Source organism: Emydura macquarii, unplaced genomic scaffold (assembly GCF_026122565.2).
Source record: "Emydura macquarii macquarii isolate MOO-44397 ecotype Brisbane River unplaced genomic scaffold, CSIRO-AGI_Emac_v2 contig_1119, whole genome shotgun sequence".
NCBI classification, from domain to species: Eukaryota; Metazoa; Chordata; order Testudines; family Chelidae; genus Emydura; species Emydura macquarii.
Window position 1 is genome coordinate 2,643,533 of NW_027131256.1, and position 21,662 is coordinate 2,665,194.

General features: G+C 55.3%; 1 protein-coding gene across 2 annotated transcripts in view; it reads right to left on the reverse strand.

The window, feature by feature from the left end:
• Positions 1-3,216: 3,216 nt before the first annotated feature.
• Positions 3,217-21,662, reverse strand: part of SIDT1 (SID1 transmembrane family member 1) — a 77,088-nt gene continuing 58,642 nt past the window's right edge. The window contains exons 16-27 of one of the 2 annotated variants that reach the window (XM_067545976.1): positions 20,908-20,981; positions 19,964-20,087; positions 17,241-17,358; positions 16,414-16,550; positions 13,634-13,742; positions 13,112-13,126; positions 12,207-12,283; positions 10,845-10,891; positions 9,005-9,110; positions 7,950-8,060; positions 6,135-6,248; positions 3,217-4,895 (exon numbers count right to left, since the gene is read on the reverse strand). In XM_067545976.1, coding sequence (XP_067402077.1) covers positions 4,833-4,895; positions 6,135-6,248; positions 7,950-8,060; positions 9,005-9,110; positions 10,845-10,891; positions 12,207-12,283; positions 13,112-13,126; positions 13,634-13,742; positions 16,414-16,550; positions 17,241-17,358; positions 19,964-20,087; positions 20,908-20,981 — 1,095 coding nt within the window. In that variant the 3' untranslated portion in view covers positions 3,217-4,832. The remainder of the gene's footprint in view (positions 4,896-6,134; positions 6,249-7,949; positions 8,061-9,004; positions 9,111-10,844; positions 10,892-12,206; positions 12,284-13,111; positions 13,127-13,633; positions 13,743-16,413; positions 16,551-17,240; positions 17,359-19,963; positions 20,088-20,907; positions 20,982-21,662) is intronic. The other variant, XM_067545977.1, reaches the window with a different exon arrangement.

A 21,662-nucleotide genomic window follows, 5' to 3' on the forward strand; every position in this document is an offset into this window, starting at 1 on the left:
TCACTTTCGGAAGTTTTCCTGAGTGTTCAGCCTTGATAACTAAGTTTTCTTAGATTATTTCATCCCTTTCTAGTTACTCAAACTCTTCTCCCTTGGTGATAACTGGCTTTAGAGGGTTGTAGTTCTCGTGTCTCCCCCTGTTCACTTGGTGGGTGTGCATAGATTTTGCTCGGACTTCTGATGATTTGATTGCTTTCCCCACATATGGATCATGTAAATTCCATTTCAGACTGGAACTAGCTCCAGCCTGTCTTGAGAATTATTGCACTTCTCAGGTGGTGAGTATCACTCTGCCCTAGCGCTCCTCAACTGAGGTTCTAAAATGCAAAGCCCAACTGTCCAATGCTGGGGGCAACATCGGTGCCTAAGACAGAGCCGCAAAAGCCAGCAAGCTGAACAGGTATGTGCCTAAGGTAGTAGGAAGTGCCAAGGATTGGGCCAGGATCTAAACTCCTCCCCCCCCCCCCTCCATGGGGTTTAAATGCTGAATTCTGGATGAGTGTGACACCTCCCCCCACTCAGGATTCTCAGCTGTGAACCCTCTCATGGCATTAGGTGCCTAAACTCAGCCAGCCTCTTTCAAGGTGGTGATACGGAGCCTCACCTAGGATGTGGGAAACCTGGATTCAAATGCTCATTCTGGCTGGTTTGGAGCAGGAGTGTGCCCTAACCACGAGAGCTGGGGGGCGGGCAGGCTCGCACTCACTGCTACTGAAACGTTCACAAGATATGAAAGACTTCGTCAATGGAGCAGAGCAGGGCCTTGGACCTGGGCTCTCCTAGGAGCGTGTCCTACCTGCTCTCTTGGGCTACAGAGTAACTCGTTCTCCCACCCAATGGCATCCTTTGTGGGGTGGGGGGGGTGCGCATGCTAACCACACCTACCAGCGTGGCTGTGATGAGAGGGGTCGGCCATGCCCAATGTGTGAATCCCACGGAGGTTTAGCTGGGAGTGAGCCCAGGAGCAGTTCAGCAGCAGCAGGACATGGGCAGCTTTGCACAGCTGCACTGCCAGATATTTAGGGGTCGTGGGGACTTCAGCAGTGTAAGTGTCTAAGGCGGGGGGGCGGCCCAACTTACAGACACCCCCTCCCTCCTGCTGGGCAGAATGCTCTAGCCCCTGCCGCTGCGCAGAGCTCCATGTGCCGCCTGCGGCTCTGTCCCAGTTAAAGTGCGGCTCACGAGCCACGGTTTGGCCAGCCCTGGCCCAAGGCCTTTAGGCACCTCCAGGTTTAGGTAGCTGAGCAGGTGGTTTAATACGGACGCTGGCAGTGAGGCACCTAAATCCCTTTGTGAATCTCACCCCTCATTCTTGCTTGGCCAGATACAACATTAGTGAAAGCCACGAATACTGGCACTGCGGCCTGTAGAGACGAGGCCAGCCCCCTGCTACCACGGGTGGGTGAGAGGCTGGTCCTAAGAGTAAGCCGACATTGCCCTGCTTAGTTTCATGCCAGGCCTCCTCGTGCGCTCCCTCCCACAAGCCGGTGTAATTCCTTGGTCCACTTGGCGTTTAGACCCGTCACTTTGCGCACAGGGCTCACGTTCCCCATAATTTGTCATTTAGCCCAGCTAAATACATAGACGGAAACAGTATACGGGCTCTGTCAAGCCCTCCAAGGGCTGCGGTCACTAGCATCTGCTAATTGGCAGCCGGGCCACGCAGTGTCCCACCACAGGGTTGTCATGGAGTGGGGGGGAGAAATTTGGGTTGTCCTAAGGAGAGACTCAAATTTACGTTGCCTTGGAATTCAACCCCCTCCCCCTGCTTTCTGCAGGGATGATGCCAGGAGAGGAACCCTGCTCACAGCAGGAAATGCAGCACTAACATTCCTGCCTCAGCCAGCAGCCTACTCTTCCTCCAGGGCCAGCTGCAGTACAGCGAAGGCGACTAGCATGGGGCCAACCTCCAGTGCCAGTGGTGCACGTATAGAACAGGCGACATCTCCGCCCCCAGCTGTAAAGTTAAAGCCAGGCACTATGAAACAAACCCATCACACACCCCTGGAGTGCCTTATTAAATCACAGTAGAGGGGTGCTCAGAGACGGCTTATGGACTCAAGGTACCACCAGAGGGACACCACAGGTAGGGCTACTTCTCATTCTCGTTGCATTAACATGTAAAAGCTCACCCTTACTATAGTTAATGGGGGGGGGGGGGCGGTCTTACTGTCACCCCCTCCCCTCACATCCCTATTAGACACCGTCCTGAACCTGTTTCTCCTTCATCCGTGATCATCTCTGCCTCTGAGTTCTTCCATTGCGCAGCAGATCCTGGCCTGTGTCGTTTAGTCTAAACAAAACATGGTGGGATTGGCTTGGCGAGTTTGTAACAGATGTGGATTATTCACAATCCAACAAGTTCAACAGATCCAGGCGTGAAATAAACTGACTGAGGAACAGCTGAGGGGTTGGAGTTAGTGCCCTTTTCTTTAGGCCAACCCTTTCAAAAGGGGCTGCTGATTTTTAGGTACCCAACTTGAGAGACCTTCAACCCAAGAGCACGCACCCCTCCAACTGAAATCGGGGCGCTGCTGGCATTTGGCATTCGTGTAAGGAAAGCCCCAAGCCATCTTTATTATAGTTTGCCACCCGTCTTCTACATCCTCTGGCTCTTCATCTCGCACCTAGAAAGCAGCTGTGGGCCAAAGTCATTCTACTGGGGAACGTGATGACATAAAGATGCCCCTATCTTAGTCAGCAGTTTTGCTCTCCTCCCTGTCTCCCAGCAGCACATCTGCTGCCTTGCAGGACAAGTGCTCTTCACCCCACAGCGAGTACACGGCTCAGAGAGCATGAGCCGGACTCCACAGCGTTGGTGATGACGTTCTATGAGCAGGGGCAGGCTTTGCTCTTACGTATGCCCGCTCCTGCCAGGCTGGTTGTACAGGTATGGGCACAGGGAGAATCGGGCCTGCATAACCTTTCCTAGCAGTGCTAATGCGTAAGATAGGAGGCACCCAGCTTGAAAATCCCTCATTTATTTGTAGTCTCAACACATTCAACCTGGAACCCCTGGGCCACAACCACACTATGACCTCTTCTAAGACCGAGCCACTTCCCAGCGCACAGCTTCATTTTAGACTCCCCCCATCCCCCTCAAAGTAACTGCTAGGGGAGCAGGGTCTCTGTGTAACAGCTACTCCAGAATGAAACACACCCCCCCCCCTCTTTTTGACAATTCAAAAATACTGCGCCAGCGCCTTAAAAAGAAATTGACACGCAGCCTCAGCATTTCATACTATTTTTAAAGTCAAAATTCGCACAGCCGGTCACTTTCTGGCCACAACACCTGCAACATTTCACACCGTCCTCTTGTTTTTAAATGACGGAGCCAGTCTGGGACCCATAAAAATGCAGACGCCATTTAAAAAACAAACAAAATTCCAAAATCCATTTCGTGGCTGCAGCAGGGCTGACGGGAAACAGCGTTTGGGGCAGAGCTTTGTAAAATGGACAGGCTCCCGCGGCAGGAGAGAGCTGGTTTGCTAAGTTTCAGTTGGTTGCACATTCAGAAGCCCTGAAAGCCAGGCTCAGAAGCAGCGTCTTTGCTCTAGGCCTGCCCCCTCCTCTCACTGCAGGCACTAGCAAACTTCCACTAGTACGAGCAGGCGGCAGCCCTGACACCTGACTGTCGTTCCACAGCTCCCCTTTCTAGCCCCCGTGGGGAGCAGACAGCACGTCTGCACGTGCCCAGGGAGTGGTCGAAGGGAGAGGGGCTGGGGTGGGGCAGGGGCTGGCACTCTGGATGCAAGAGGAGAGCTACCCAGCAGCTGATCTCCGGGCGAGAGCCACCCACGAACGCTCCCACCCCCCCGGAGCACAGGCAGGGAGGGAGACCCAGGAAGGAGTGAACACAACTACTTCTGGGGCTGCCAGAACGTGGCTAGCGGGAGCTCCCCCGTTGAGCACCATGACCCAGGACTGCTGCTTGCTCAGAGGGAACAGTCAATTCAGCCCATTTCCCGCCCACGGCCTGAGGCTCTTCCAGCTGCAGGATGAAGTGGCTGAAGCTTAATGCTGGGGCTACCAATTACTTCAGCCTCAAGCCTGCCCCTTGTTTGCTACCTGCAGCCCCAGCAGGTGCTCCCCATGCTGCCACCAGGTCAGAGCTAACCCCGTCCCTGGGCAGGCTGCAGGGGCCCGTGGAGACAGTCAGAGCTGGAGAGCAGCGCTGTTGACGATAGCGGCCTGCAGGGTGCAGGGAAGAGCTGCGAACGTGAGGGGGAAGCTGCCTCGCCCCTGGCGCCCGCACTCGTGGGAGAGAGAGCGCAACACAAAACAAAAGCCCTGGCCTGAGGCGGGTAAAGGAGTCCAGAGCCAGCGAACGATGCACTTGCCCATCCAAGAGGCCCTTCGTGTCTCACGTCCCATTGCAGTGCTGGGGTTGTCGCTGGGCAGTGACAGAGACAGACCGCTCCCTGGGGCCGCTCAGGACGGTTGTGTGGCTTTTCTCAGGGGGCGGAGGCGGCAGGAGAAGGCAAACACCGTTTAAGTCACCCTTGGAGGAATACTCCACCCTTAATGAACACGGGCACCACGCCCTCACACCTGGAAAGGAACAAGCCAACACGCTGCTCATGGGCCTTGCGCTGGACTGCAGGACGCAGGTCTGACCCACTGAGGGGCAGGGAGGAGGTCTTGCCTCGTTTATTACACCACCTCCTATTTGCTGGTGTGGGATCGAGCTGCTTCTCCCCCTCCGCCTGGCTAGGGGGTCGGTGCTGTTTGTACAACAGCAGGTTCATTCCCCACGGACGATGCCAGCTGCCGGCTCTGTGTCTTCCACCGAGCGAAATCAAGGCGGCCACCCTGACCCCGCCTCCCCTGGCTCAGAACACAGGGATCTTGTCTCTGCGCACCGCGTCCAGGTCGTCATCCAGCGTTAACAGAACCTGGAAGGAGAGAGCATGAGCCGGAGGGGGAGACGGGCACCCAGGCCCCCGCCCCGGGGATCACGTTCACTGCCAGCTACTTGGCAGGAGGTGGGTGAGCTCAGGTCACTTCCTGGCAGTGACACCGGTGCCCCCTTCACAACAAACACCAGCCGCGTGGGCACGAGCTGGCCGCTCGGCCGTCGCAGCAGCAGAGAGGCTGGGGCCCCAATGGGCTGTGGAGGCTAAACACTCTCCTCTCCCCTCGAGAGGGGGGATCCTTCCCGGGCAGGGTGGTGGGAGCATGCCGTGCTGCTGCCCCGGCCCGTCCTTGCTCTGGGGCTGACGAGAGGGTTTCCCTGCTCAGGGCTGAGAGCCCAGCACCTTTCGCCAGCGCTGAAGTCACAGGACAAGCCAACAAGCAAAGTACGACGGGCCCACGGAACTCAAATGCCACCAGGCATCGCACAGCGGGGCAGGAAAGACACCTGGCTGCTCCTCCGGCCCGGGCGCTGTGTCACTCCACGTGCCCGCGTGCGGCGAGGGGCAGGGGAGAAGCAGCTGGGGGACCAGGGCTCCAGCTCATCTCTCCCTGCGCCAGCCCCGGACAGTCGGTTCTCCTGCCCACAGGGTCCTCCCAGCCCTGCATTGCGCAGTGAGGTCAGGCACAGCACCACGCTCAGTGCCCGCTAACACCACGCACCTGCGGCTTTTAGTTAGAGAGCCCCAGGAGCGGCTGAAGCACCTTAATGGGAGCTTCACTGGGTGGCCAGTGGGATCCCGCCTGGACCAGCACCCAGGGGAGCTCCCCCCACAGCTGAGGAAGAGGCTCAGATGGGGGCAGGAAGGAGGACACTGGCCCCTGGCCCTGCCACAACCCGCGAGGGGACCCCGGGCCAGGAAGTAATGAAAAGAATGGGGGGGGCGGGGGGGGGGATGGGAAACGAGCCAAAGCAATCAGAGCAAAAACAACAGGGCTGGTGAACTCGGAGCGGGAGCGTCCCTGGGTGGGGGCAGGGGCAGGGGCAGGGGCAGGAGCAGTGCGGGTAGGAGGAGAAGTCCAGGGTGGGGGCTGATGCTCCCTCGGCGCAGGTGGTGTGAACAGGGGCGGGCGAGGGGCACAGACACACACACCCCCTCCGCTAGACAGAGAGAGAAGAAAGCCGGGTGCGGGGGGAAGGGGGACGACGCTAGACATCGAGACGAGGAGCACAGAGCCGGGCGGGGAGCGCGAGGGGCTGGCGTGAGGGGGGGGCTCACCAAGAAGGAGAAGAACAAGGCGGCTGCTGAGAGGAAGTGCCAGACATCGTGGTCGTCGAAGAAGCCCAGCAGGATGCACGGGCGATTCTTCTCTCGGGACTCCGCCGGCGTCTCCTAGGGAGAGAGGGCAGAGGAGGAGCGGGCGCCCACAGTCTCGCTCTCACCCCGGGTGGGGACAGACGACACCTTGGTGGCGTGTTGCTCGCAGAGCGCCTCCGAGCACCACACATCTCCCCCGGCCTCGCCCGTCACGCCAGCGTGGAACGCCAGAGCGAAGAGCTGCACCGGGCAGGGGCGACTGGGCCTCAGAGCGAGTGGATGGAGAATGTGAGGGGAGAGCGTGAGGAGACAGAGAGGCAGCGCGGTGCAGGGGCTAGAGCACTGGACTTGGAGTCCGGAGACAGGGGTGCTACTGCTGGGTTCCTAGATTCCCAGGGCAGAAAGGAGCACAGTCAACATCTACTCTGACCTCCTGCCTGCCCCAGTAATTCCTAGATCAAGCTCAGAATTCCTGGCTGAATTACAGGAGGGCTTCCAGAGACGGAGACTCCACCACAACTCCAGGTAACTCGCTCCAAATGATTAAATACTTCCACTGTTAAAAACGTGCACCCAAAGATCTTCAGCTTTCAGATACCCAGCTGTGCCACTGACCGGCTCCGGGACCTTGGGCCTCTGCTTCCCCTCCCAGCTCAGTCTCTCTTCTTCATTTATATTGGGAGCACTTTAAAGTCTCTTACAGTGTGTGTACAGCACCTAGCTCAAAGGCGCCCTGATCTCGGTTGTGGCCAGTAGGCGCTATTGGAATACAAACAAAAACAGCAAAACTCGACCTTGCTAGTTTCATTTCAGTGAATATAATCCATTCCCACGCTCTCCCCTCCTGTGCCGGTTTCATGGGCTATAAACAAAACCACAAACAAATTCAAACCTCTGCCTCCCTCGGATCGCCCAAGCCTTCTAATACCAGACGTGCCCTTTGAATTAACCAAAACAATGACATACGTGGGTGCAGAACCTGATCTTAAAAACCCCATCCAGCAACATTCGCTCCCTCTCGAAACCAGTCTCTGCAGACTCATCTCGTGGACTCCAGACAGCTTTATCTTATGGGTCACACAGAAAGTCTAACAGTGACTCTGATTCCACACCTACCAATCTTCATCCCTTCACCCTGACAGCACTGAAAATTGGAGCTCAAACTTTCCACTTCAGCGAGATCTTCAGTGTGCAGGCACCACTGTCACTCTCTCAATGCTGGGAGAGCTACAATGATCTGGGTCTGTCTGATTTTTAACATTATGCAGGGAAGAGAGATGCTAGAGACACTGCAAAATGACTTACACCCTCCAAAGGAAGCCCCCTGGGGGAATTCTAATGCTGGGAACTCCTACAAGATCTTATGTTACAGACCGACCAACGCACAGCTATATTTTCTCTCTCCACCAACAGCCAACCTTTCCTGCAGCCAGTGCTCTTTCTGGATCACTTTCCCACCTCCCTCTCAATTCATAATAGTGCAATAAGGAGCACAGGATCAACAGCGCGGTACAGGATGCCCTTGGCTATTCCTGTGCTAGGGTCAGTTATATTTGGTTCATGTCTGCAATGGTCCCTATCCTGCCCGTACATTGAAGGAGTTTGCCCTTTCTTTGCCATTTATTGTTATTAATGACCCAGACTCCTTCTCCCATAACATGTTTTGCAGGATAAAGAGGGATATTCAGACGTATGGACGGGGAAGGAAAAGGAGCAGAAAGGGAGAACGTGATGGAGGGAGGGAGGGAGAGAGAAAAACAAACGGGTGAACTTTACCTCCCAGCTGCTGAGGTTTTGGAAGAAGAAGTAAAGGGCTGCAGCCCAGACCACGGCTGTGGCCACGATGCAGAACAGTGGAATGGGCAGGAGCTTCTCAGAGCTACGAAGCTGCAACAATACAAAGGAACAAGGCCTCAAAAAACAACCACAAAAAAAAAATCGGCCCAGGGAGGCAACGTACAGTCAATGCACTTCCCAGGAACCAACCAGCTGTGCACACAAATCACAGCAAAGGGCGCAGTGTTCCTAGCCCGGCACACCCCTGAACACAGGAGGCTGCAGTCAGCAGCACAGAGGCATCCATTGGTCTCAGTTTTGGGTCAGAAAAATCATCTGCCTCTTAAACGTTCCGAAAGGTCTGGCTCCATTTATTGCCCTTTTGGGTGCGTCTAAGGCTCTGTCTGCACTCTGCAGAGAGACATAAACAGCGTCTGGCGAGCCTGCAATGCTAGACAATGCCCCGCATCCTCTCCAGGACGTGAGCCCAGGAGTTTTACAAGCTCTGTTTGAGATACTCTAGATGGGCTGCAACGGCTCCTTGGCCACAGGCAATCAAGTGATGCAGCTAGATCAGCTCAACCTCTCCTCTTACTGCATCCCTCAATGCAGGGCATCCTGCTAGAAAATTACCCAGAAACCTCTCTTCCCTGCAACCCTTCCCTAGGAATAGGTGCTGTGGAGTCCCAGAACGCACTGGTATCGCCATCAGTAAAAACTGACGGAGGTGTGGCTGCCCCCCACGTTTCTGTAAACACCAGCTGATCATGTATTGTCGATGGGATCCCTCCCGACCCCTGACCCCTGCACTGCAGAATCAGCAAGTCCCACCACTTTACTTTCCAGTGCAGCAGGAGTGGATGCTGCAATCCAAGGGGCAGCGGGAGGGGCAGTTGCAGACACTGGGCAGCTGGCTCCCCTTCACACGGCGCTGCAGGAGTTGTGGCAACACAAGGAACTGCTGCATGAAATGCCTCGACTTCCCTGCCGGGAAGGCAGAGAAAATAAGGACAGGCCCCAAGAGCATGACGGACAGCGGCGATTGCCTCCTTTACCTTCATGATGATGTAAAAGGCCAGATACAGCAGTAGGTTACAGATAAAGATCCCCAGCATGTAGGAGGCGAAGTCCCTTGGCCGATACACCAGTCCAAAGACAGCACTGAGGAAAGGGAGGGACAGAGATAGCCACATTAGCCAACTCCCTCACCCATGCTGGATGGGGTGGGGAAACTCCAGAATGCATCAATCACATGCTGCTCCTGCTATCACAGGACACTTGGCAGACACAGATTTGGCCTCTCAGCCCGCTGGGACAGCAGGTGAATACTCAATGCCCTATTTTACAGATGGGAAACTAAGGCAGAAGGTGGGGAAGTGACTTGCCCAAGGTCACCCACAGGGAGTCGGTGGAAGAGCTAAGACCAGAACCCAGGAGTCCAGTCCCTTTCCTCACCCCCACACATCATGGTCCTGCTGCCCTCACTCCTCAATTCCCATCTTGCTGCCAATATTTTGTCTTTCCCTGTTCAATATTCGGAAGCTGTAGGTGGGCAGGTGAGAGGCTGAGAAGCCATGACTAGACTCCCCCGGCTGCCCCTCCAATTGGCTTGCAGGACCTACAGGGCAGCAGGTGAATCAATCTACCATTTGGATCCACTTCACCGTCAGCTTGAAATCTGAAGTCTGTTGTAAATGAAGGCATTAAATAAAGTAGTTTCAGGCCCTGCACGGCGCCTGTCAACGTCTGTCTTTTGCAATCCCATTTCCCTGCGGTGTGCTGCTGTTGGAAGATCCCCACAAAACCGGGCATGCCGACTATTTGCTAAAATTACATTGGACGTTGACTAGGAGCATAAACTAGGGACTACATTCCAGCTGAGAAATTACATTCGGACATTCTAAATTCCTCCTTTTTTTTTTCCAGTTGAATTTGGGATTTTTCTTTCCACCCTTTCCTGGGTGGTTGGTTGGGCCGTGGATGTGGAGTGAAACTGCCGGAGGTGGTTTCATTTCAGTGATCACAGGGCCAGATCTTTGGCCAAACTTATGTCTTCTCTGAACCACTTCAGTGGCACAAAATTCCTGGAAAGCTGCCTTAATGTGACCTCAGCGTAGGGAAATCCGCAGCTATGCCAAAGCTACGCCAGTTGTTCCTGCCCTAGCCCTGGTGAGTGGCCAGGGCACAGTGCACCTTGGTGATCCTGGCTGTCGGAGGAGATGGAGACAGGACCGGAAATGAAGAATTTGGCAGGGCGGATTTAAGGAGGTAGAATGCAATTACCCACACTAGGTTTTAACAAGGAATTCTCTAGGGAAAAGGCATCAAGGCAACGTTAACAAGAGCCAGCATCTTGATTTTACATCTCATCCAAGAGTCGGCTCTTCCAGCAACACACCGAAGAGCACGCCAGGGCGCGGGATGAATCCTGATTCAGGGTCTGTCTACACTGCACAAGGTGTTCAGGGGCTAGCCTGCCCAAGCTAGCTTGAATCCAGTTAGCATGGCTGACAACTGCAGTGACCACAGCACAGGTGAGGTCTGGCGAGCGGAGGGGTTGCATTACCTCTGCTGAAACCTGTGCTGCCCCATCTCATGCACAGCTTTAGTTGTGGTGCCCCTACAGAACCACCCCCCGCATTGCCATCTGCAACACCGCCGTTTTGTTGGCAGTCTCCCAAACAAACATTGAGTAGGCCCGACTCATTTTAGCTTCTCAGCTCTAACAGGATCACGCTCCTGGTTTCAGCTCTTTAAAGCCTGGGACACACCTTCACTTCAAGGTTGCCGAAATAAATGGAAAGGCTCCACACAGAAACCACTGCATTTGCCAGCCCATTCAAACCACCTACAGCAATCAATGCTGAAACGCGCGCACACACAAGTACTACTTACAAGGACCAGTTGACCAGGTTTCCAACAATAAGCAGCACCATTCTGTCCTGCAGAGAAGGCACAGTCATTACTGAGGAATGTTCAGGCTTCACAAATGCAATACGAACCGTGGCAAACCTCACAGGCAGAGAACTTTGCCACTGCAGCTCAAGATCCGCTCGCTTGTGGATTTAAATTTGGCTCTCACAAATACATGAATGTGTGACTTTCACATCCCCTTTTGGCGAACGTGCGCTAGTAAAACCAATCGCTCCAATGTTTATGGACTTTAAAGGGACATTGCTCAGTGGAAATTTAATCTGTTTCAAAAACTGAGTGCCAAGACATCTCAGGTCATGCATCTGCCCCTGAATCCGCTGGCCAGTTTTTGTGGTTTTACAAAGAATATTTTTCCTGTTTCTTTAAAATGTTTTTTCTCTCCCGCAAAGAAAGAAACTGACTACACAAGGGAAACAGGGGAAATGACTAAGCACAAAGCCCTGTCAAACACACAGGAGAACCTCCCACTCTGGCATTTTCAGTTACAGTGAGCTTGGGTAATTCTTGTAACTAACTACAGCAGGTGAAAAACTTTGCAGACAGCAGTGTTCTTTTCAAGTGGAAGATGTCCCCTTAAGCCTAGACCTGCGTTCATCACATTCTTTTTAGTTTAGTGTGTAGGTGTGAATTTCTATTTCTAATTAACAGTGTTTTCTTAAGATCCACATGGTCGTAGACTGCGTAGGAAATACACACAGTCCGGCCCAGAAGTAAAAAGTGTCTTTAAAAACAAAAATAAAGTAATAGATGGGGTATGTGAGGCTAACTGCTTCAAATTTCTCAGTCATCTGGGGCAGACAGGAACGGTTTGTCCCATACGGTAATCCTAGGTGCCAGGCTGTAGTCGGTGCTGAATGGCCTCTCACAAGAAGTGAGTTTAAGGGACTTGGGTAACAACCACATCTTGTCTTTGTCTGCAACATGCCATATGCCAAAAGGGGAGGCAGGAACAACAGCTAAAGCAACAACCTCCGTGCCCAGGTCAAGGCCGTTGTGACTCCAGCACTGACCCCCCTATGCGAAGATCCTCAGAAGAATATATTTCTTTAAAAATCCACTAAGTAAAAAAAGAAATCCTCCTCCCCATCTCCTTGACCGATTCATGCTCAAACTCCCCTCAAAAGCCTGCTCCGGCCTAGGACGAAGTGTGTGGAATTCCAGACCAAGGATATTAGGTTTTTTGTTGGGTTTATTGAATTTTTTTTTTTTGGTCCACTCATTTGAAGAGCCACATGTGCTGCCTGTGCAAGTTCTGTGCGACGTTACCCTCTCCCTCGCTGGCAACTGAGTAACCTGCCGAGGACGGACTGGGGAAGCACCTACCATGTACATTGGCCGGCTGCACTGCTGGATACAGTCCGTGTACAGCACCATCGCCACCCGGCGGAAAATCCCAAAGTCTGCCAGAGATAAGAGGACATGAAAGCCAGCATCTCCAGCAGAGTAGCCCTGCTGGGGCAGGGAGGAGAGATCACTACCCAGGTAGCAGGGTAACACTTCCTGAGGAGGGCATGGAAGTGGGGAGCCCACGCACCCCAAACTTGATTGCTTTGCCTTCCCTTTGGGAAGCAAACCATGGGTGTGGCAGCTCACAACGATTCACAGCGCAGGAGGACTCCAGCACCGCCGGGGATGCGGGAATACAGACAGCTGGCAGCAGAATGGGATTTGGCCACGCAGTGTTTCAACACCCACCTACAGCCCCATGGCATTGTCCAAGAGTCCCCCTGGCATACTCTGTGGCTGATCCTCAGAGGGAGGCAGGAGCATGTGCTGATCCACGGGGCCAGGCAAAGCACCTCCCCAGGTCCCTTCTCTAGGAATTTGTACCTCGGGAGAGATTCATCCCTCGCCACCCAAAGAGAAAACGGCTGCCAGGTCTTGAAGGGGCTGGACTCCCCCCCTCAGGCTGCTGTCCCTACCGGAGGTTTGTGGTTGAGGGATGCTCACGCTCACAGGCCCAACCCTACAGAGGCACGTGTGGAACCGGCACAGAGTCCAGCGTGGCAAGGCTGGAGCTCTCCTGCACACCTGCTCCGTGTCCCCCTTTCTGCAGTGGAAGGGAGGCAGTGCCACTGCCGTGTGCACTTCCCGTGGCCCCTACCGTGCCACTGATCCCACTCCTGAGAGACCCACACAGCAGGCTCAAGGGACAACACTTTCCCCGCCCAGCTGCTACATTGCTGCTCACTCACTCCGAACAGGGAAGGAAGCGAGCTGCTGGTTACCTGCGTCAGGGACATCTGAGACCAAGGGCAGCAGAAGAGAAAGGAGAAAGAGGTTGGTGAGTGGAGCACAACAGCTGTGCGGGGCCTGCACGCCTAGGTCGGGGGGCAGACTCCTCCCCGCTGCCTGTCTAAGCGCTGGGTGATTTAACGGCTACGTGAATACCGTACCGCTCCGAGCTCCAGCGCCACCTCTGGTCACAGCAGCAGAGAGAAACACTGGGCAGAGGGCGGCCCTGTGACAGCATCCGTGGGAGCCCAGTTAAGCAGGAGTGCCAGAAAGTGGATTACGCTGCTGGGCTCTCCCGGCGCCAGAAAGCAGAGGTGTAAGCACCCCACGGGTCAGGAAGACAGCGTGAGGAGCGTGGCACCCCCCTGAGCCTGGAGCACAAGGGCTGGCAGCCAGCCTGGCTCTGCAGAGGCTGCCGTTGTTACTGATTCTTGTGCCCTAATTCAAGGTGGTGAGCGAGAGGCACGGAAGCACCTGGGGCAAAGAGCCCGTTTCTCCGAAGTCCCAGTGCTTACCGATCTTGAAGCGGCCCATGTAGTAGATCTGGGTGCTGAGCGCCAGTGAGGCCAGGATGTGGATTGCTGAGAAGATGACCCAAAACCACACGTCATTCTTTCCGAACACCTGGGAGCAAACAAGGAAAAGGTGAGTTCTCAAGCACCACCCCCAGTCACTCAGCCCCCACCTCCTCCCCCTGGCCTCAGAAATGCTTGCCAAACACAGAACCTGCTGAAGGACATGGCCAAAACCGTTCAACCTGGGTGCCTAAATCCAGATTCCTAAATCCACATTTAAGTACCTACATAAAAGTGACCTGAACACCCACAAGTCCAACCCAAATAAATGGGAGCTGCCGGTATTCAACACCTCTGCACGTCAAGCCACTTGGGAAGTGTGCAAACGCAGAATAACCCCCAGGTGTTTGACCCTGCAGACGCTTACACAAGAGAACACAGGGAAGACCTCATGTCTGAGGGTGCCAGTTTATAGACAGGGCTGACCACTAGAAAGAGCACAAGTGTCAGAGATAGGGGAGATCTTTCTGTGGACAGATCCTCAAAGCCCCAATTCCTGCCAGCTAGCTAGAGAACATTTATCTTAGTACCAAAAGGACAAAGGCACTCCGTGTACAGCAGGCACTACCATGCTTTGTCATCTCTTTGAATTATGAGCGGGCAAGGATCTTCAACTTTAAAATATTCATTGTATATTAGGGAGTCAGGAAATATAAAGCTACTGTAAGGCTCCCACAGCCCAACATCTTCCCCCGGGGTGCATGCACTACAATAGTTTCTCCAGATTATCTCACAACATACGGAGAGAAAACACAAAAGGCCATCTGCTCTGGACGGATTTAGGGTCATAGGATCCTATGTATTGTGTGTGTTTACTTCGTATTATTTGTCCCATTGCCCAGCACTGGGTGTTCCCCTAATGAAAGCCTGCTGTATGCGCAGAGCCGGCACGGACGTTCCTGCAGGAACCTCCCATGGGAATATCCCAGGATGTGTGTGATTAAACTATCAGAGTCGCAGGGACTGGCGCTTTCCGCACATATGGATCCTTGCTCCTCTCTCTAAGTGCTAGTGCAGCACGGATTGAGGTTTCACATTAGAAAATCCAGGCCACCGGGGGGTAAGGGCCCGGTAACAGCGCCTCTGGGGAGTTAAACCAGGGCCCAAAGCTGATCTTGCTTGGTCAGTGTTGACTGAAACGTTACAGCATCCAGGAGGGGACTGAGAAAGCTCAGAGGGGAACCCAGTTACCCCACTGAATTCATAACTGAGGGACGGTCTCCTCCAGACACCTCCCAGCTAGGCCTCCAGGCAGCTCTTGCTCACCACCACGTGAGGCTCCTGTCCCCAGGGATTTCAGTAGTTCACAGCGTCAGTGAGCTAGTGACTCAGTCGCGCCGGCCAGGCATGATGTGTGTGTGGTGCGAGCCTCCTCACCGCCGTGGCTCCCAGAGCAGCCTGCCCGGGGCTGGGAGATGGTGAACGCGAGGCAGAGCCACGCACGGGATGGGCGGGGGCTGGGCAGAAGCCTCTCTCCTGAATCATGGACCCCTCCGCCATCGCAGCCCTCGTTCCGCTCCCCAGAGCGAGACCCATGCTGCGTTGGCGAGGTTTGCCCTTACGCGGGGCCTCATGCCATGGGGCACGTCTCCAAGCCGGGACCCAGCACGGAGCCTTGGAGCCAGTGACGTGTCGGTTTTCAAGCAGTAAATCAGCGACAGGCTCAGTGCGGTGATAAAACACACAGCTCTGCGCCAGGGTTAATAGCGAGGGGGAGCAGCGTCCCCCTGCTATCCCAGTCCTGCCGCACCCACTGCTCCAGCCTGGACCCCTCCTACAGCGCTGCGGGTGTGCCTGGAAATCCGGACCTGTAGCATTCCCCGCTGCTTCACTCCTGGGGCTCCCCGGGGACAGATGCATGTCACTCCTGCCCTGTAGCCCTTCCCCTCCTTATTCTAGCCCCAGGCCTCTCCTGAAAGAGCCCTGCCAGCTGTATGTACCCAGCCCTGTGGCAGCTCCTGTGTGTCTTTTCTCTAACAGCTCTCCATGAGGAACAGCCCCTGGGAGGGTTAGGGCTGGGGAGGCAGCAGGCTTTCCTTCCCCCCCTCTGTGGGCCCTGGATGGGAGAAACCAAGAGCCTGGAAGAGTCAGAAGGGGTCTTTGCTGCTGCTCTTGAGCTGAACTGAGGCCAGGTCTACACTCACCTGGAAATTCGGCGGCAGTCGGCGGGAGTTATGCAAGCTACACGGCGTAACTCGCGTAACTCCCGTCAACTTCGTAACTCCCCTTCTATGCGGCGTCTTCACTGTGCTGCGCCGATGGGAAACGCGCTCCCGTCGACGCAGCGCCGCGCCACTTGAGGGGTGGTTTAGTGCGTCGACTTCCGGATCGATTGAGCCGGGTCTTCGCTGACCGCTCAGTCGATCCAGACAGATCGATCTGATGGAGGCGAATTTGCCGCCGTCAGTGGAGATGTAACCCTGAGAGGGGGTGAAACTCACCCAACAGGCCCAGAAGAGCAACTGCAGCAGCTGCCCCATTGACACGGGGCTCACATCTTTAAGGTTTCCTTCCCGCCCATAAAAAGTAGAAGCGTCTCTCTTGTAAAATGAGAGCCCAGGGCCTGCGGTATTGGTCACACTCGCCCAGGGGCCAGACAGATTTGCAGGGCCCACTGCCCTACACCTCCCTCCCCCCTTTCCCTTTTTCTCCATTTGGTCAGTGCTTCTGGCTGCACCAGCTCCTTCCCGGAGAGCCGGGCGGGCAGGAGAGAAGCATACCACGCCGAGGACAGCCAGGCAGATGACCACGGCGAAGGAGGCATACGCAGAGTAGGCACTGGCGTTGATGTCAGGGTGGCGGGTCTGGTACAGTTTGAGCATGCAGAGCCCGGCAATCATGTACATGAAGGAGGTGTCTGTGAAAGGAACAGAACAGAGCATGAAGACCGGCCTTTTCCTTACCCATGGCCCGGGCACTGGGAGGGATCTTCAGAGAGCATCTGTAAATCAGGGCAGAGCCCACATGCCAGACCCAGGCCTGGCAGGCATAACGCCCTGGAGCTACACCAGTTTGCCCCAGCTGTCCTCCGGATTTGCACCGCGAAGTCCCTGGGCGTTGCGAAGCACAACTGGGCCACATGGGATTATTGCTGGGAACTGGCAGCCTGCCCTAGAGGGCGACAGTTGCCAGCATGGTGGGACAGAGGTCCACACATTAGATACATGGCCCATTGAATCTTAGGTGGTAACCAGGGGCTGTTAGAGCCTCAGAGGCGGACAATTTAGGCCTCGCCTACACTACGTTTAAACACTGCATGCCAGAACAGAGAGGAATCACGGTTCTTGCCAGCACACGGCTGACGCGGTCACCTGGACGGTGCAGACTGGGATGAAGTGCATCATCAAACGGAGTCCAAAAACACAGCATTCACCAACTCGTTCCTGCAAACCCAGCCCGTGAGCAAGCTCCAAAGCAGTTTGCAGGCCCCGCACACCTGGGGGAGGCCAAAGTTCCACTTGGATGATCTGCTTCAAACTTCATTGGGTGAAACCTGAGCCCCTCTCATCCCCCTACGTTCCTCTGCTGGCGGAAGGTCTCCACTTACCAAACTGGAAATTAGAGTAGTTGGGGCAGACGTGGTAACACGCACTGAGAACCCCTTCCATCATCAAAGCAATGCCCATGGCATAGAAGAGCCCAAAGTGTTTGGGGATTCCATACTCCTGGAAGAGAATAAAAGGTACCTAGTGTAATAGCCTCACCAAGCAGATCGTACATTTCTGGGGAGCGCTCACTAAATTTTACATACACACGCACACAATCCAATGAAGGGCAGTCACCTTTGGGGTGTCTATGGCAAACAGCACCACACTGCCACGCTACTTAGCGGTCTAAGACCCAGCCCGATGGCACCACAGGGTGGGTGTAGGGGGCAGAACGTAGCTAACCGTGGGGGAATTTATCAGTGCACTGATACCGAAAACCGCAGCCCAGATTGCCCAGGTGTCAATCACCACGCCAGGTGCAGGGTAGGGGGAAATGGAGTGCACCACTGGTGTAAGGCATTATCCAGCCAGAAGAATAGCATTTTCCACTGGTGCAAATGAGAAGACAGGTGCAAGTCAGTGAGGAACTGAGTCCCCGCAGCCCTTTGGAGAAGAGATCTTTGCCAGGACGCAACTTTGGTCTCATTTGCCAGTTGGGAACACAAATCCCCTACCCGGGTGCTTGTTCAGACCTAAGTCAGAGGAACAGCGCCAGCTAGTGAACCATCCATGGCACTGACTCTCCCGTGCACATACAAACCCGACATCTCTTTGCTGTGAGATCTGGTAAGAGTACAGCGTCCTCAGTGCAAGGGTCTGTTAGCCCCTCACTGAAACTGAGCCGAGTTTTTTGGTTGGCATCTCTGGAGGAAGCAGGACCCTGGAAGGGACACAGCCCCCAGGGCCAGTGGAGAGAGGCCAGCGCCGGTCAGCCTGATTGACAGGGCGGGCAGGCTAATGAGGGAGCCAGGAGGGCGGGGATTGGGGGGGGGGCATTCTGTCATCTCTGTGAGCTGGAGCTGCCTGGGCCTGTGCCTGCCTGGGCAGAGCTAAGGACAGAGCAGCCAGTGACTGGGGGGGAAGCCAGAGAAGAAGCCCAGGGAGCTGAGCTGAGCTGAGCAGACCCACAGCAGCAGAGCCAGAGGGGCATCCCAGAGAGCTGAGCTGAGCCGAGCCGAGCCGAGCACAGCTGCACTGAGGCAGAGCAGAGCCGGAGCTGGGGCCGGAGCTGTCTGGAGCCGGGTGCGGTGAGCGGGTGCAGTGAGTGAGCAGCTGGGGAGCGCGAGGGGGACCCCGGGCAGGGCCTGGCGCAGGGAGACGCCACCAGCCCAGAGGCTGCACAGGCCAGGCTCAGAGGGGGACTGTGACCCCGACAGGGGCTGACGCTGGGGAGAAGGGCCCTGCCCCCCTAGAGCCTGGGGGCGTGTGGCCACTGCCAGAGCGAGTGTCTGACTCTCTGCACCCCTGCAGCGCAGCCAGGCCTGGGCAGGGGCCTGCGACGTGTGACACAGACTGTGAACCTCCCTGACACCCAGAGACGCTGTGTGTGGTGCCCCGGGCCAGGGGCCAGTGCTGGGTGTTTGCCTTTAACCTCGCTCCTCTTTTCTTACTTTGTATTTGATGTTTGGTTGCTGTGTGTGTAACACATTGTGTTGCTCTGCGCTGTGTGCAGTGATCAGTGGGGCAGGGAGGGGCCCAGGGCAGAGTTAGACCCCGGAGTGGGGACACCCTCGCCCTGCCCTAAGGGAGCACGGCAAGATTGAGGGTTGAGCCCCAGGAATCCTGGGCCCAGCCTCGTCGGGGTTACAGGAACCCCACCACACAGGAGAGTGGGAGGGGAGCCCTCGAGGTCAGGTGGGTCTCTGGGTAAAGAGAGTGGGGGCAGGGACTCAGATCCTTTTACTAGCCAACTGCACTGGGGCAGTGTATGAGCCAGGAAAGTTCCCCAGAAAAGCGGGCCCATTCCCCGCTTACATAGAGCCAGGGTTAAAATAAGCTTCCTGTTCAGTGCAGCTCACGCAGAGACAGCCGAGTTCCTCCGGAATAAAATGGACCCGTCTCCCCCCGTTACAAAGGAGAGGGGGGGTTTCGAGTCTCCACCTGCGGTGTTGTGCTCTCCTCAGGGGGCGTTGTGGACTTTAAAGAAAACCAACTAAAATACCCAGTGATAAACGGGAGATATTCACCGCCCAAAACTGACTGCAGAGAACCACTCGGTCCCTTTGTCAGGGCCTCATTCGTGCTGCGTTAACATGCTGGGCGTCTGGCCGCCGTGCGGTGATGGCCGCAGTACAAATCCAAAGGTAGGTCTTTGTCAAAGGAATCTCTCTCCAACACCCCTCCTCCCACCGCCCCCAGGGCGCGAACGAGAACAGTTTCCAACCCAAGGGGTCTATTCCTTCCCTAGAGGGCACTGAGGAAGAGGGCACAGCTCTGAGGCTGGGGACGGTGGCACCCGCCTGCTCTCGGGAAAGGTTCGCCACAGCTGCGCCCCAGGCAGACCGCGCAGTCGCATGTGCGCCAAGCCTGTGGACGGCTCGGAACGCAGTTGCCAGGGGACTTGCTGCATCTGTTCCGGATGGAAAAAAAAATATTGCTCGAGCCCCGGCACCTCTTTCATTACAAAGCACGCACTGGCAGCTGCCCACCCCCCGAGGAGGGGCCCATGGTCATCTCTCAGTTCAGACCCAGCAAGGAATCCAGCCACAAGACTCTCTCTGCTCGCTCAGGATGCAGTGAACCTCCTCCCCGGCCCACGTCCAAGCGGGGGCATGCTCCATACCAGCGTGTAGCTGTCTTTGGCTTCCAGCGAATGGCGGTGGAGAATGTCTCTGCGCAACACGATCAGCAGGAAGAGGAAGCCCAGCAGCACGTGGCCCACGTTGCTAAGGATGTTGTTGAAAGCGCTGCGGGGAGGGGGTCCCCCAAAGAGAGAGGGGAGGGATTGGTGGGGAGAGAATGCAGATTTTAACACCCCTGAGGACATCTTCCAATACCCAGCGTGGCCCACCCAGGCAGTAATTCCATAGATTTTAAAGCCAGAAGTGCCCACCCTGATCATCTAGTCTGCTCCCACACATGACACAGGCCACAGACCTTCATCCAGATTAAACTAAACCAATGGTAAAAGACCAGGGGAAAGGCTTGGTTCAGCAGGGCGAAGGCTCCCGCCCCCCAGCAGTCCAAGGATTCGGCCAAGGTCTCCAAACAGGGCTTGATTTTACACCCTCAACGTGCTGTAACATCCAGGTTCAGCAGATTCAGCCTGGCTCAGTGGTTTAACCCCTTCTCTGCTGGACTCCTAGCCCTCCGAGCCCTTCTGCGCTGCTGTTTGCAACGGATCATTTCTCTGAATTGAAGGTCTGACCTGGACTCGCTTGTACCATCACTGCTCACTCGCACACACGCAAAAAGGTCTGAAAAGCGTAGGAGATCTTAACTGCACTTTGGTGGCTTTGCCCAGGTGCCCCATGCTACATTTTCCCTGGATGTCTCTCATACAACTCAGTGGAAAGCCGCCCCCAGCAACTGCACAGAGAAGCCCCAGTCCCATCCCTGAATTTACAGTGACCTCACAAACTTGGCAGGTAAAAAAAATCTTGCATTTCCTGCCTCCATCCCATGGGTATTTCAGAAAGGCGGCGCCCTCCCAGCATGCACTACCAAGAGGATGTATCTCCAATCCAGGTGAGCTAGCGGGTGAAGGGATACAAAGGATTCACTCACCTCAGGACCCCCAGAGGATGAGCACAGAGGAAGTTATAGTAGCAGATATCCTGGTTGCCGGTTACGTTCACCACCTGCAGCGTGGGGGTGGGAAGGGAAGAGAACTGGTGTTAGCTGGCCCACTCTGCACTTAATCCCAGCTCGGAGAAGGAGGGCAAAGGGAACCAGAGCAGTGTAGAATTAGCATTTCACAGCAGTAGTCAAACCACCCGACTGCAACCTCACCTAGTGTAATGTCAGTCACAATCCACCCACACTTAACAGACACGTCGTGACCAGAGTGTCTCCGTGCTCCTGGAACCTGGAGACAGAATTCAAGGCACATACACGGCCTGGCTCTTGAAAACCCCTCTTGTCCTGCTGGGTGTGTGTCTTCTTTTAAAGAGACACAAGATGACTTGTAAAGATCCAGGGCTGGAACACAGAGGTGTCTGCACCTCTCTGACCACAGGAGGGAGCTGCCCCAGGGTTTCCATCCCTCGCTAGTCCAGTTTCAGCTGGCAGCCCATGCTTCAGACAGAGCCTCAGGGGCCATCTGCTGAATCCAGACTTCCAGTCCGTAGCATTTGCTTTTTTAAATTCTGTTTAATTAGCCTGGCGGTTTATGTGCTTTGGGCCACGGGGCAGGTGAGTTTGGGTGCCAACACTTTGGAAACAGGTATGGCTGTATTGAGAGTCACTGCCTCATGGCCAGATCCAGACAATAGTGACTCAAAATGTACCCGGGAGGACTGCTTCACCCCTGCAAAGGAACA